Raw genomic sequence first — 12,472 nt, forward strand, 5'->3', positions numbered from 1 at the left:
ACTCTTTTCTGCACAAAAGTATATTATAACATGTATTTCCTAAGAAACTAATAGCAACAAATCTATATATTTTTTTTTTTTTTGAGAGAGAGAGAGAGACAGAGACAGAGAGAGAGAGAACACACAAGCAGGGGAGAGGAGCATAGGGACAAAGCCCAACTTGGGGCCCCATCCCATGAGCCTGGGATCATGAACTGAGTCAAAATCAAGAGTCGGATGCTCAACCGACTGAGCCACCCCAGCACCCCCAAATCTATACATTTTTAAAAAAGCTTTATTGACATATAATTAACATACCATAAGATTTACCCATTTAAAGTGAACACCACACACACACAAAATAAAGTGAACAGCACAGTGATTTTTAGTATATTTATGGAGTTGTGTAACAATCACCATAATCTAATTTTCGAAAATTTTCTTCACCCCTAAAAGAAACCTCATACCTATGGGCAGTCATTCCCCATTCCTAGCTGCCCACCAAGTTCCCTTGGCTCCTACCTGCAGCCCCCCAGGCAATCCCTAATCCACTCTTTGTCTCTGTGGAACAGATCTATACATTTGACATGTTTCCAACTTCATTTCTTCTTTGATCTTAATGGTTTTGTAAGAAGGTAGTTCAAAAATTGTTCAGAAGCATTTCTCTTTCAGTGTGTGTCAAAGAGTCACATTGTTGATCCAGAGCCTTATCAACAGTAATCATCATCAAAATTAGTATTACTTGAGTTAGTGGCATTTACTGAAATAATTCATTATTAAGGCCCTTGTCTCTGGGGTGCTCAGTCAGTTGAGCATCTGATTCTTGGTTTCGGCTCAGGTCATGATCTCAGGGCCATGGGATTGAGTCCCTCATGAGGCTCCGTGCTGAGTGCGGAGCCTGCTTAAGATTCTGTCTCTCTGCCTCTCTCTTTCTCTCTCTCTGTCTCAAATAAAAATAAAATAAAAATAAAGGCCCTTGTCTTTGCAAACTTTGTTCTCACCTTTAAAAAAATATGTTATACTGATCGTTGAGGCCTACCAAGAGAATTTTAATCTTATTACTTGGTTATTGTTTAGTCCTTTAATGGTATCTTTTTGCTGCAAGATAGCTAAGGACTCATAGAAAATTGGGTGAAGTTGGAAAAGGTAGCTGCACTATTGCCATTCGGATGTAGAGGGAAAAAGGTACATACATCGTTAGGAGGGACAGAGCAAAGCGTATCTATAATATATGGCTGGTTTTTCTCTTATATTCTCTAAAGTGGGTGCAATATGCAAGAATAAATAAAAAGTTAATTTGCACGTGAAATTATTAGTTATATTTAAAGAATTATAAAAATTCTTTAAAATTGTAGGTGTGCCTGGGTGGCTTGGTCAGTTGAGTGTCTGACTCTTGATTTTGGCTCCAGTCATATTCTCATGGTTCCTGGGTTTGGGTCCCATGTTGGGCTCTGTGCTTACAGGGTGGAGCCAGCTTGGGATTCTCTCTCTCTCCTTCTTTCTCTGTCCCTCTCCTGCACATTTTTTTAATAGACATTAAAAAAATAAAATTGTAAAAATTGTAAAGCAAAGGGATTTTTTTGTGTTTTTTAGTCATTATATTCATTGAAATCTAGTTCCCTTCCTAACTGAATTAGTAGACAAGCCGTACTACATACTGAGAACCATGGAAGGATATTTGTTTAGTGGTTAAAACACAGAACTTAGTTACCATGAGTTATGTGGTTATTGACTAACTTTGGGTGTGTACTTAAATGTCCAAATCTGTCTAAATTCTTATGCTTTTGAAATATGTTTAATTTTAACGTTAACACATCTGTAAGATTTTTTTGGACATCAGGAATTAACATATTAAGTGATTTGTTTTCAGGGACCAAGTACCAGAGCTCATCGTTACTTATTTGCTTATCTTCCAGGTGATTTTACAGCAAGATGCTGCTCTCCATCGGGATGCTCATGCTGTCAGCCACACAAGTCTATACCATTTTGACTGTCCAGCTCTTTGCATTCTTAAACCTACTACCTGTAGAAGCAGACATTTTAGCAGTAAGTACAGTAAGATTTATTCATGTTTAAAAACATCCCTTAAAGAAGAGCTTTTAAGAAGTCCTAAATGGTAAGACGTTTACCTATGACCATACAGGCACGTACACATGGTTTTTACTTGGAAGGTGGAGGGCTTTACTCATGTTTTTATTGCTTAATATCTAACATAAAATCTCACAGTAAGTACTTGATAAATGTTGCTCTTGAGAGTGTGTGCATTTTCAAGAGTGCTCTTGCACACATGAATCTACGTGTTGTGTATTTGTATAGAATCTTGCTGTTTTTCTTGGTAATTAGCATAGCTCTAATGACTTTGATAACAATATTTTTTTAATTTTTAAATTATTTTTTAATTTTTTAAAATGAAATGTTTATTTATTTATTTTTGAGATAGGGTGAGAGAATCCCAAGCAGGCTCTACAGTGTGAGTGCAGAGCCCAGCATGGGGTTGAAACTCACAAACTGTGAGATCATGACTTGAGCCAAAATCAAGAGTCAGATGCTTAGCCGACAGAGCCACCCAGGCACCCCTGATAACATCACTTTTTTTAATGTTTATTTATTTTTGAGAGACAGAGCCTGAGTCGGGGAGGGGCAGAGAGAGACAGAGACACGGTATCTGAAGCAGGCTCCAGGCTTTGAGCTGTCAGCACTGAGCCTGATGCGGGGCTTGAAGTCAAGGACCATGAAATCATGACCTGAGCCAAAGTCAGATGCTTAACCAACCGAGCCACCCCGGTGCCCCAATATTAAAAAGCATTTTTTTAAATGTTTGTTTATTTTTGAGAGAGAGAGAGAGAGAGACAGAATGTGAGCGAGGGAGGGCAGAGAGAGATGGACACACAATCTGAAGCAGTCTCCAGGCTTTGAGCTGTCAGCACAGAGCCTGACACGGGGCTTGAACTTACGAACCATGAGTTCATGACCTGAGCCAAAGTCGGACACTTAACCGACTGAGCCACCCAGGCACCCCTTGATATTTTTAAAAATTATATAAGATTCTTATAGGAAATTTCAACCTCAGATTAATATTAATGAGAAGGCAAGCAGAATGATCTGATCTTTGATGGTAGATAGAAAAGTTTTTAGAAAAGAAGATTGCTCTTCAAAACCTTAGTATTTCTTTCTAGGTTGTTTAACTGTCCTCTGCACTGGGAAGTATATATATATGTATATATATATATATCCTGTTTCTCATTTCTTTGAAGCCAGAAAAAGAACTAACTGTGTGTGTATGTATATATGTGTGTCTACACATCTATACTCTAGGTGCTATGCTAAAGATTTATTATTTTAAATTTCTAGGTGCAAGTGATTTGCTTAATGACATTAGGTCACTCTAGAAACAGAAGGGCCAGAATTGTTGCTGACCAAAGTTTGATGTGGTGCTCAGCCATGTTTCTGTATACTGTGGTACTTGTGGAAGTGTTGAGGATCATTGTGGAATTTGGGAGATTCAGACTGGTTTCTGTATCCCAACTTTTGAAGCATAGCAACTCAAATCCCTATGAGATTTCTCACTGTTACCCTCTTTAGTAAGGAACTGGTTGATTAGATTTTTCTGGAATAGTCTAGATGGAGTAGAAGTGGAACTTTGAAGGACTACATTGATATGCAAATTTCCCTCTAACTTAGTCCCCAGAGTCCTTGGAATAGTCTTGGAATGACTTTTGAAGTGAAGTAGAAGATTTATGGACTGATAGGGAATGAAGTTCTCCATGTCTGGCTTTTCTCCTTTGATTTCTTTTATATTCTCCCCTCCCCTTCCTCTGTTTTTTGTAATATCTGCCACTCCTTTAACTTCCTTCTTTCCTTTTTACCTGAAGTGGATTGTTATTTTATGGTTTAGCTATGTGATGGGTTAAAGGAGCTTTAGTGGACTGCTCTGGGAACTTAACCAGCTGTGTGATCTTAATCAAATTATTTAGCCACTGTAAGTGCTTCTGTTTCTTTATTTGTAAACTGGTATGTTGTAATGATGATTAGATAAGGTAAACTACTTAGAACAGTATCAGACACACAGTAAATGCTTTATCTTTTTTCTCTTCATTCTCCTCATCCTTCACTCACTTCCTCGAGCAGTATATGAGACGGCCCAAGGTGTTTGTTTTTTTGTTAATGGAGAGACAAAATAAAATATTAGGTATAGAAGAACAGTCAGTGCTTGCCAGCAGTATTCCGTGTGTTTCAGGCAGGTAAATGTGGAATGTATGTTGATATCATCTAGGGAAGGAACCATCAGAATGGGACTTAAATCTGGTCATTATGCTGACACCAAAGGATAGAAGGCTGACCATGCAGAAATAGCTGGAGGGGAGTAGATTGTGAAGGCAGTAACTAGTAAAAAGAGGAACTAAATATCAAGGCAGAGGAACTAGATCAGTAACACAAGCATCGAAAGGAAATGAGTCAAGAGCAAGAAAATGTTAGCTTTTCCTTTTAAGTGAATAAGAGCATCGTGAAATCTGAGTGGAGATTTAAAGAAGTTGGACATCAGATTGGTCCATTTTGGGCTGGTATTAGTATGCTCCTTTTGAAAAGATAAAATTCAGATGATTTTATTTTTGGCGGTTGAATTCTACCATTTGTTAATTCCCTGACAACAGTATTTGTCCAGCTGGTTAGAGTTCTAAGAGAATATGGAGATGCTACTATAGTGTGTTGCTAACTACTCAGTAAGTCCCCTAGATTGTGAGTACCTAGAAGGCAGAACTGTGTCTTACTATACTTTGTTTCTGGTGCCGAGTGAGAGTAATATGTAGTAGGAATTCAATAAATGTTTGAACTGATTACTAACTTTCCTTGGAGATTTAATTTTTTCATATTTTCTTTTAATAACATTTATTCCTTGGTGCTTGATTTTTTAAAGTTTATTTGAGAGAGAGTGGGTGTGCGCTTATGGGTGGGGAAGGGGGAGAGAGAGAGAGAGAGAGAGAGAGAGAGAGAGAGAGAGAGAGAATCCCAAGCAGGCTCTGCACTAACAGGGCAGAGCCTGATGTGGGACTCCATCTCATGAACCGTGAGATCATGACCTGAGCCAAAATCAGGAGTCAGACATGTAATCGACTGAGCCACCTAGGCACCCTGATACTTTATTTTTTTTTTTTTTAAATTTTTTTTTTCAACGTTTTTATTTATTTTTGGGACAGACAGAGACAGAGCATGAACGGGGGAGGGGCAGAGAGAGAGGGAGACACAGAATCGGAAACAGGCTCCAGGCTCCGAGCCATCAGCCCAGAGCCTGACGCGGGGCTCGAACTCACAGACCGTGAGATCGTGACCTGGCTGAAGTTGGACGCTTAACCGACTGCGCCACCCAGGCGCCCCGGCACCCTGATACTTTAAATGATTATTATTTCTGTTAGCAATTCATCTTCATCATCTTTTATCATATCTCTCTTCTTTGACCCAAAATGAAATGTGACATTATGAATTATGTAGGTTTGTGTCTAGAAACATGGGGTTTTAGATTTGGCAGAGGCATTACACTTTAGAGATAACCAGATCGATGTGGACTATTCTCAGGTATATAGGCTACAAGTGACTTGTTAGCTTTGAGCTGTGCCATGATCTTACTGAAAAGTAGTACCTATCTTAATGTGGTTTCAGAGAGAGTCAAACAAGCCGATTTTGGTTTACTCCCAGTCTGCCTTTTGATTCTGTTGTAGGGCTTTATTTGTCAGAGAGAATTTACTTCTTGGTAGGTAGTTGTGAGGGTCAGTGGTCAGAGTAAGAGAGAAGCATCCAGTGGTTAGTGGTCTGAATGGATCAGATTATATAGCATGGTTGTTAAGAGCTCCTGCAACAGATTTGAAAACTGAATTGAAATCCAGTTCTGCCACTCTGTAGTCGAATGACCTTGGACACATAGCTTCATATCTCTTAAGTCTCCATTTACTTATGAAATGAGACTGTATGAGAGACAGTGTGGGGCACTGAGTTAAGAGCCAGCACTCTGGGACCTGACTGCCTGGGTGAGAATCCTGGTTCTTCTAATTTACTAGAGCAAGTTCTTTTCTTTTCTTTTGTTTAAATTAAATTTCATTTATTTTTTTAGAGAGAGAGAAAGCACTAGCGGGGGAGAGAATCAGAGGGAGAGACAGAAAGAATCTAAAGTAGGCTCCACGCTCAGTGGCATGCTTGATCCCATGACCCTGGGATCATGGCCCCAGCTCAAATCAAGAGTCAGACACTCAACCAACTAAGCCACCCAGGTGTCCCTAGAACAAATTTTTGTTAACATTTTGTGGCCAGTCTGTAAAATGAGGATGGTAAAATAGTGGCCTACTTTATAAGGATTTTTTAAGGATTAAGTAAATGAACACCTGTTAGGTGTTTAACATGATCTCCTAAATGCTCAATAATTGTTAACATTTGTAACTTTTTAAATTGAATTAAATCTGTTAAGCCTGCTGTTGAAGGAAAGAATTGGTTAAGGAAAAGATTTTTTTGAAAGAAGTGGATTAAAACTAATATATGGCAGTAACTGGAGATGGAATTCCAGAGAGGAGTAACTTTATTTTCTACTTCAGAAATTTTAACAGTGAGCGTTCTTTTTTTTTTTTTAATGTTTATTCATTTATATTGTGAGAGAGAGGGAGAGAGAGAGAGAAAGAGAGTATGCGAGTGCGCATGCATGCACACAAGGAGGAGAGGGGCAGAGAAAGAGGGAGAGAGAGAATCTGAAGCAGGCTCTGCAGTGTTAGCTCAGAGCCTGACTCGGGCCTTGATCTCATGAACCACAAGATCATGACCTGAGCCGAAATGAAGTGTCAGACGCTTAACTGACTGAGCCACACCCAGGCACCCCCACAGTGAGCATTTTTTAATTTCATGAGCAGCAGTCCACCCTCCAATACTAAAGTAAAGCACTTTTGTGCTAAAGATGTTTTTGTTTTGTTCATGATAGAAATATTGTTTTCTTTTTACACAATGTGAGTATAAGAGGCAGTGTGGGACAATCCTTATTTTGCTGTTAAGGAAAGTCTAATCAATTTCAAAACGGATCTCACTCAGTGACCAAACTTATTCCGAGTCCCATTGTTACAAGTATTGTTGCTCAAGCTAGACATTTTATTTCTGAAATTTTAGCTAAAAGAGTGAAACTCCTTAATAATAGGAAGTGGTAAGATAAAAAGCTTACTGCAGTTGTAGATTTTCCTTTCCTGAATTTAAAAGTACATTTTTCAAAACAGTACTACTTGCACACATTTGTGTCCTTTCTTTGGTCTATCTATATTGATGTAGATCAATTTCTTTATTTTAGAGTAGTGTCTTTGGTCTTGGAAGAGTTAAGTGACTTGTCTCAAGTTCAACACTTAAATCAATTGAGGAAAGGTTTCTTACTTAAGAGATTAAAAGATACATGGTGGTAATGGATATAAAAGCCCTTTGTGACTGTAAAGCGCTTTGTGAACCATAGAGCACTCTGCAAATATGAATTCTTGTTACAGTAGGAAATTACCCTGAAACAGTGTTGGCTTCCAAGTATACTGCCAGGCTGACTATCCCAGAGGTAATGGATAGGTTCAGTGACCAAATACAGATGTTTGAATCACACATTTTATTGAATTAATTACAAACATACAACGAGAAGTACAGGTAGAAGATGGGTACGTTAAGACCCTTGAGGTGATTCAAGCGAAATGCGAGAACCACACAGCTCAAATCCTGTATTAACCGTTATTAGCATACCCAGTCTGTCTCTATGCTCCATCAACTTTCTCTGGTGATGGTGTGGTTACCAGGACCTGAGTTGAGGGTGAGCAAGGGGAATTGACAGATGGAAGGTGTTCAGATCCAAAATTCGTTTGCTTTATTGAAGACACTTGAGATATTTACATCTGAACGTAGCTATAACTTGTTCTTACCCACAGAACTGTTTTTCTGCATGTCTCTGGCAGACGACACATTAGGCTAGAATGGGGATCGCCAATGACTGATTGAGCAAAGCTCTCAGTCTGCATTTGTGACGTAATCCATGCTTTGTGAACATTTAAAGTTGGCTTGATCTGGGGCGCCTAGGTGGCTCAGTCAGTTTAGCATCTGACTCTGGATTTCGTCTCAGATTATGATCCCAGAGTTGTGTGATCGAACCCTGCATTGGCCTCGGCACTCTGAGCATGGATCCTGCTTCTCTCTCTCTCTCTCTCTCTCTCTCTCTCCCTCTCCCTGTCTACCCCCCCCCTTCATCTGCCTCCTCGCCTGCTTGCGAGTGTGTGCGCGCTCTCTCAATAAATAAATAAATAAATAAATTCACAATAAAGTTTTGCTTGATCCTTTCGCACTGTCCTTTGCTGTCTATACATAACAAATCTCACTTTGTTCCATCTTTTTTACCTATATTCAAAACAATGTGTTCTGTTTTTTTTTTTTTCTATTTTTGGCCTACTGTTTACAGAAAGCTGTCTTAACTTCTAATACATCAGGTAAGCATTGCCTGTGTTTCAAAAGTTACTTGTTTACTATCTTTGCCTAGTTTCATCTATCTTCCTTGTTTCTCTGGTTTTCTCTATAGCAGATTAAACATTCTTAAATAATACAACAAACTCATTTAACAATCATCATTACTATTATCTTCTACAATTATAGAGAAACCTTGTTTTGTTTTTCTCTGTTGTGGTAGGGAACTAATAAGTATTGTAGCGTAGGAACCTATACCTATAAGGGTAGGCAAATATTTTTTTTTTTATTGTCAAATTAGCTAACATATAGTGTAGTCTTGGCTTCAGGAGTAGATTCCCATGATTCATCACTTACGTACAGCACCCAGTGCTCATCCCGACAAGTGCCCTCCTCAATGCCCAAAACCCATTTTCCCAGTCCCCCAACCCCCACCCCCCACCCCCATCAATCCTTAGTTCTCTGTATTTAAAAGTCTCTTATAGTTTGCCTCCCTCTCTGTTTGTGTCTTACTTTTCCTTCCCTTCCCCTATGGTCTTCTGTTAAGTTTCTCAAATTCCACATATGAGTGAAAACATATGTGGATCTTTTACAGATCTTTTACCTCTTTGGTTAGATTTATTCCTAGGTATTTTATGGTTCTTGGTACAACTGTAAGAGGGATCAATTCCTTGATATCTTTTTCTGTTGTTTCATTCCTGGTGTATAGAAATACAACCGATTTCTGTATATTGATTTTATATCCTATGACTTTGCTGAATTCATGTATCAGTTCTAACAGTTTTTTTGGTGGAGTCTTGGGTTTTCCATGTAAAATATCATGTCATCTGCGAAGAGTAAAAGTTTGACTTCTTTGCCAATTTGGATGCCTTTTATTTCATTTTACTGTCTGATTGCTGAGGTGGGACTTCCAACACTGTTAAACCACAGTGGTGAGAGTGGACATCCCTGTCATGTTCTTGATCTAAGGGGGTAGCTCTCAGTTTTTCCCCCACTGAGGATGATATTAGCTATGGGCCTTTCATATATGGCTTTTATGATGTTAAGGTATGTTCCTTCTATCCTGACTTTCTTGAGGGTTTTTGTTAAGGAAGGATGCTGTATTTTGTCAAATGCTTTTTCTACATATATTGACAGGATCATGTGGTTCTTGTCCTTTCTTGTATTAATGTGATGTATCATGTTGATTGATATGTGAATACTGAACGAGCCCCACAGCCCAGGAATGAATCCCACTTGATTGTGGTGAATAATTCTTTTAATACACTGTTGAATTTGATTTGCTAGTATCTTGTTGAGAATTTTTGCACCTATGTTTGTCAGGGATATTGGCCTGTAATTCTGTTTTTTAGTGGGGTCTTTGTCTGGTTTGGGAATCAAGGTAATGCTGGCTTCATAGAACGTGTCTGGAAGCTTTCCTTCCATTTCTATTTTTTGGAAAAGCTTGAGAAGAATATGTATTAACTCTGCTTTAAATTTCTGGTAGAATTCCCCTGGGAAGCCATCTGGCCCAGGACTCTTATTTGTTGGGAGATTTTTGATAAGCAATTCAATTTCTTCACTGGTTATGCATCTGTTCAAATTTACTATTTATTCCCTTTTGAGTTTTGGTAGGGTATGGGTGTCTAGGAATTTGTCCATTTCTTCCAGATTGTCCAGTTTGTTGGCATATAATTTTTCGTAGTATTCTGTAATAATTGTATTTCTGTGGTGTTGGTTGTGATCTCTTCTCTTTCATTCATGATTTTATCTGTTTTGGTCTTCTGTCTCCTTTTTGAGAAGTCTGGCGAGGGGGTTATCAATTTTGTTTATTCTTTCAGAATATCAGCTCTTAGATTCATTGATCTGTTCTCCTGGGTTGTTTTTTTTTTTCTTTTTTTGATTCTATATTGTTTATTTCTGCTCTAATCTTTATTATTTCTCTTCTTCTGCTGGCTTTGGGCTTTCTTTGCTGTTGGCTTTCTAGTTTCTTTAGATTTGAGGTTAGGTTATGTATTTGGGACCTTTCTTGCTTCTTGAGATAGGCCTGAATTGCAATATATTTTCCTCTTAGGACTGCCTTTGTTGCATCCCAAAGGACTTGGACTGTCGTGTTTTCATTTTCATTTGCTTCCATATATTTTTAAATTTCTTCTTTAATTTCCTGGTTGACCCATTTATTCTTTAGTAGGATGTTCTTTAACCTCCCTATATATGGGAGCTTTCCAAATTTTTTCTTGTGGTTTATTTCAAGTTTCATAGCATTGTGATCTGAAAATATGCATGGTATGATCTCAGTCCTTTTTTATTTGTTGAGGGCTGTTTTGTGACCCAGTATGTGATCTCTTTTGGAGAATGTTCCATGTGCATTCAAGAAGAATGTGTATTCTGTTTTGGATAAAGAATTCTGAATGTATCTGTTAAGTCCATCTGGTCCAATGTATCATTCAGAGCTGTTGTTTCCTTATTGATTTTCTGCCTAGATGATCTGTCCATTGTTGTAAGTGAAATATTAAAGTCCCCTATAATAATGATATTATTATCTATATAATTATTTATGTTTGTGATTAATTGATTTATATATTTGGTTGCGCTCACATTGTGGGTATGAACGTTTACAATCGTTAGCTCTTCTTGATGGATAGATCCCTTAATTATGATATAATGCCCTTCTTCATCTCTTTTTACAGTCTTTGTCATAAAATGTAGTTTGTTTGACATAAGTATGGCTACTCTGGCTTTCTTTCACCATCCAATAGCATGATAGATGGTTCTCCATCCCCTCACTTTCAATCTGCAGGTGTCCTCAGGTGTAAAATAAGTCTCTTGTAGTCTTGTAGGCAGCATATAGATGAATCTTATTTTTTGTTTTTGTTTTTGTTTTTTTAATCCATTCTGAAACCCTGTGTCTTTAGACTGGGTCATTTATTTATTCCATCTACATTCAAGTGATTATTGAAAGATATGAATTTAGTGTCATTGTGTTATCTATAGGTTTTGTGCCTATGGTGATGTCTCTGGTCCTTTGTAGTTTTTGCTGCTTTCCACTCACAGAGTCCCCCTTAGGATTTCCTGCAGGGCTGGTTCAGTGGTCATGAACTCCTTCAGTTTTTGTTTGTCTGGGAAAGGCTTTATCTCTCCTATTCTGAATGACAGCTTTGCTGGATAAAGGATTCTTGGCTGCATATTTCTCTTCTTCAGCACATTGAATATTTCCTGCCACTCCCTTCTGGCCTGCCAAGTTTCAGTGGACATCTCTGCTACTGCCCTTATGTGTCTACCTTGTAGGTTAAGGCCCGTTTGTCCCTAGCTGCTTTCAGAATTCTCTTTGTATTTTGTCAGTTTCACTCTGCTATGTCATGGTTTGACATGTTTTTGTTGATTTTGAAGGAAGTTCTCTGTGCCTCTTGGACTTAGATGCCTGTTTCCTTTCCCAGATTAGGGAATTTCTTAGTTGTAATTTGTTCAGATAAACCTTCTGCCCCTTTCTCTCTTTTTCTGGAACTCCTATGATGAGGATATTATTTTGTTTCATTGAATCACTTAGAGCTCTAATTCTCCCTTCATGGTCTAGTAATTTCCTTTCCCTCTTTTTTTCAGCTTCATCATTTTCTAGAATTTTATCTTCTATTTCACCTATTCTCTCCTCTGCTTCTTCCATCCTTGTTGTTACTGCATCTAGTTTATTTGCATCTCATTTACAGCATTTCTTAATTCATCATGACTATTAGGTCTTTGATCTCTGCAGCAATAGATTCTAAGCTGTCCTCTATGCTTTTTTCAAGCCCAGCTAACTATTAGTCTTATGACTGTTATTCTAAATTCTTGTTCAGATATATTGTTTATATCTGTTTTGAGCAATTCTCTGGCTGTCATTTCTTCCTGAAATTTCTTTTGAGGAGAATTCTTCTGGTTCGTCATTTTGTCTTTTACATTTTATAGCTTGTTGTATGACCTGCACCTGCAAGTACTACTATATTAAAAAGAAGTCATACCCTGTCCAGGGCCTGGCAGTTCAGGTAGCCCTCTGTTGTTGTGTATTTGGCTGCTCTATCCCACTGCTCTT

The 12,472-nt window shown here is 38.2% G+C and overlaps 1 protein-coding gene across 6 annotated transcripts in view; it reads left to right on the forward strand.

Annotated features, from left to right (window-relative positions):
* The window catches only part of RNF13 (ring finger protein 13), a 167,367-nt gene that overhangs the window by 25,753 nt on the left and 129,142 nt on the right, over positions 1-12,472 (forward strand). For all 6 annotated transcript variants that reach the window (XM_030330512.2, XM_030330511.2, XM_030330516.1 and 3 more), the window contains exon 2: positions 1,896-2,025. In XM_030330512.2, the coding sequence (XP_030186372.1) occupies positions 1,912-2,025 (114 nt within the window). In that variant the 5' untranslated portion in view covers positions 1,896-1,911. The remainder of the gene's footprint in view (positions 1-1,895; positions 2,026-12,472) is intronic.

The sequence above is a fragment of the Lynx canadensis genome, chromosome C2, assembly GCF_007474595.2.
Source record: "Lynx canadensis isolate LIC74 chromosome C2, mLynCan4.pri.v2, whole genome shotgun sequence".
NCBI classification, from domain to species: domain Eukaryota; kingdom Metazoa; phylum Chordata; class Mammalia; order Carnivora; family Felidae; genus Lynx; species Lynx canadensis.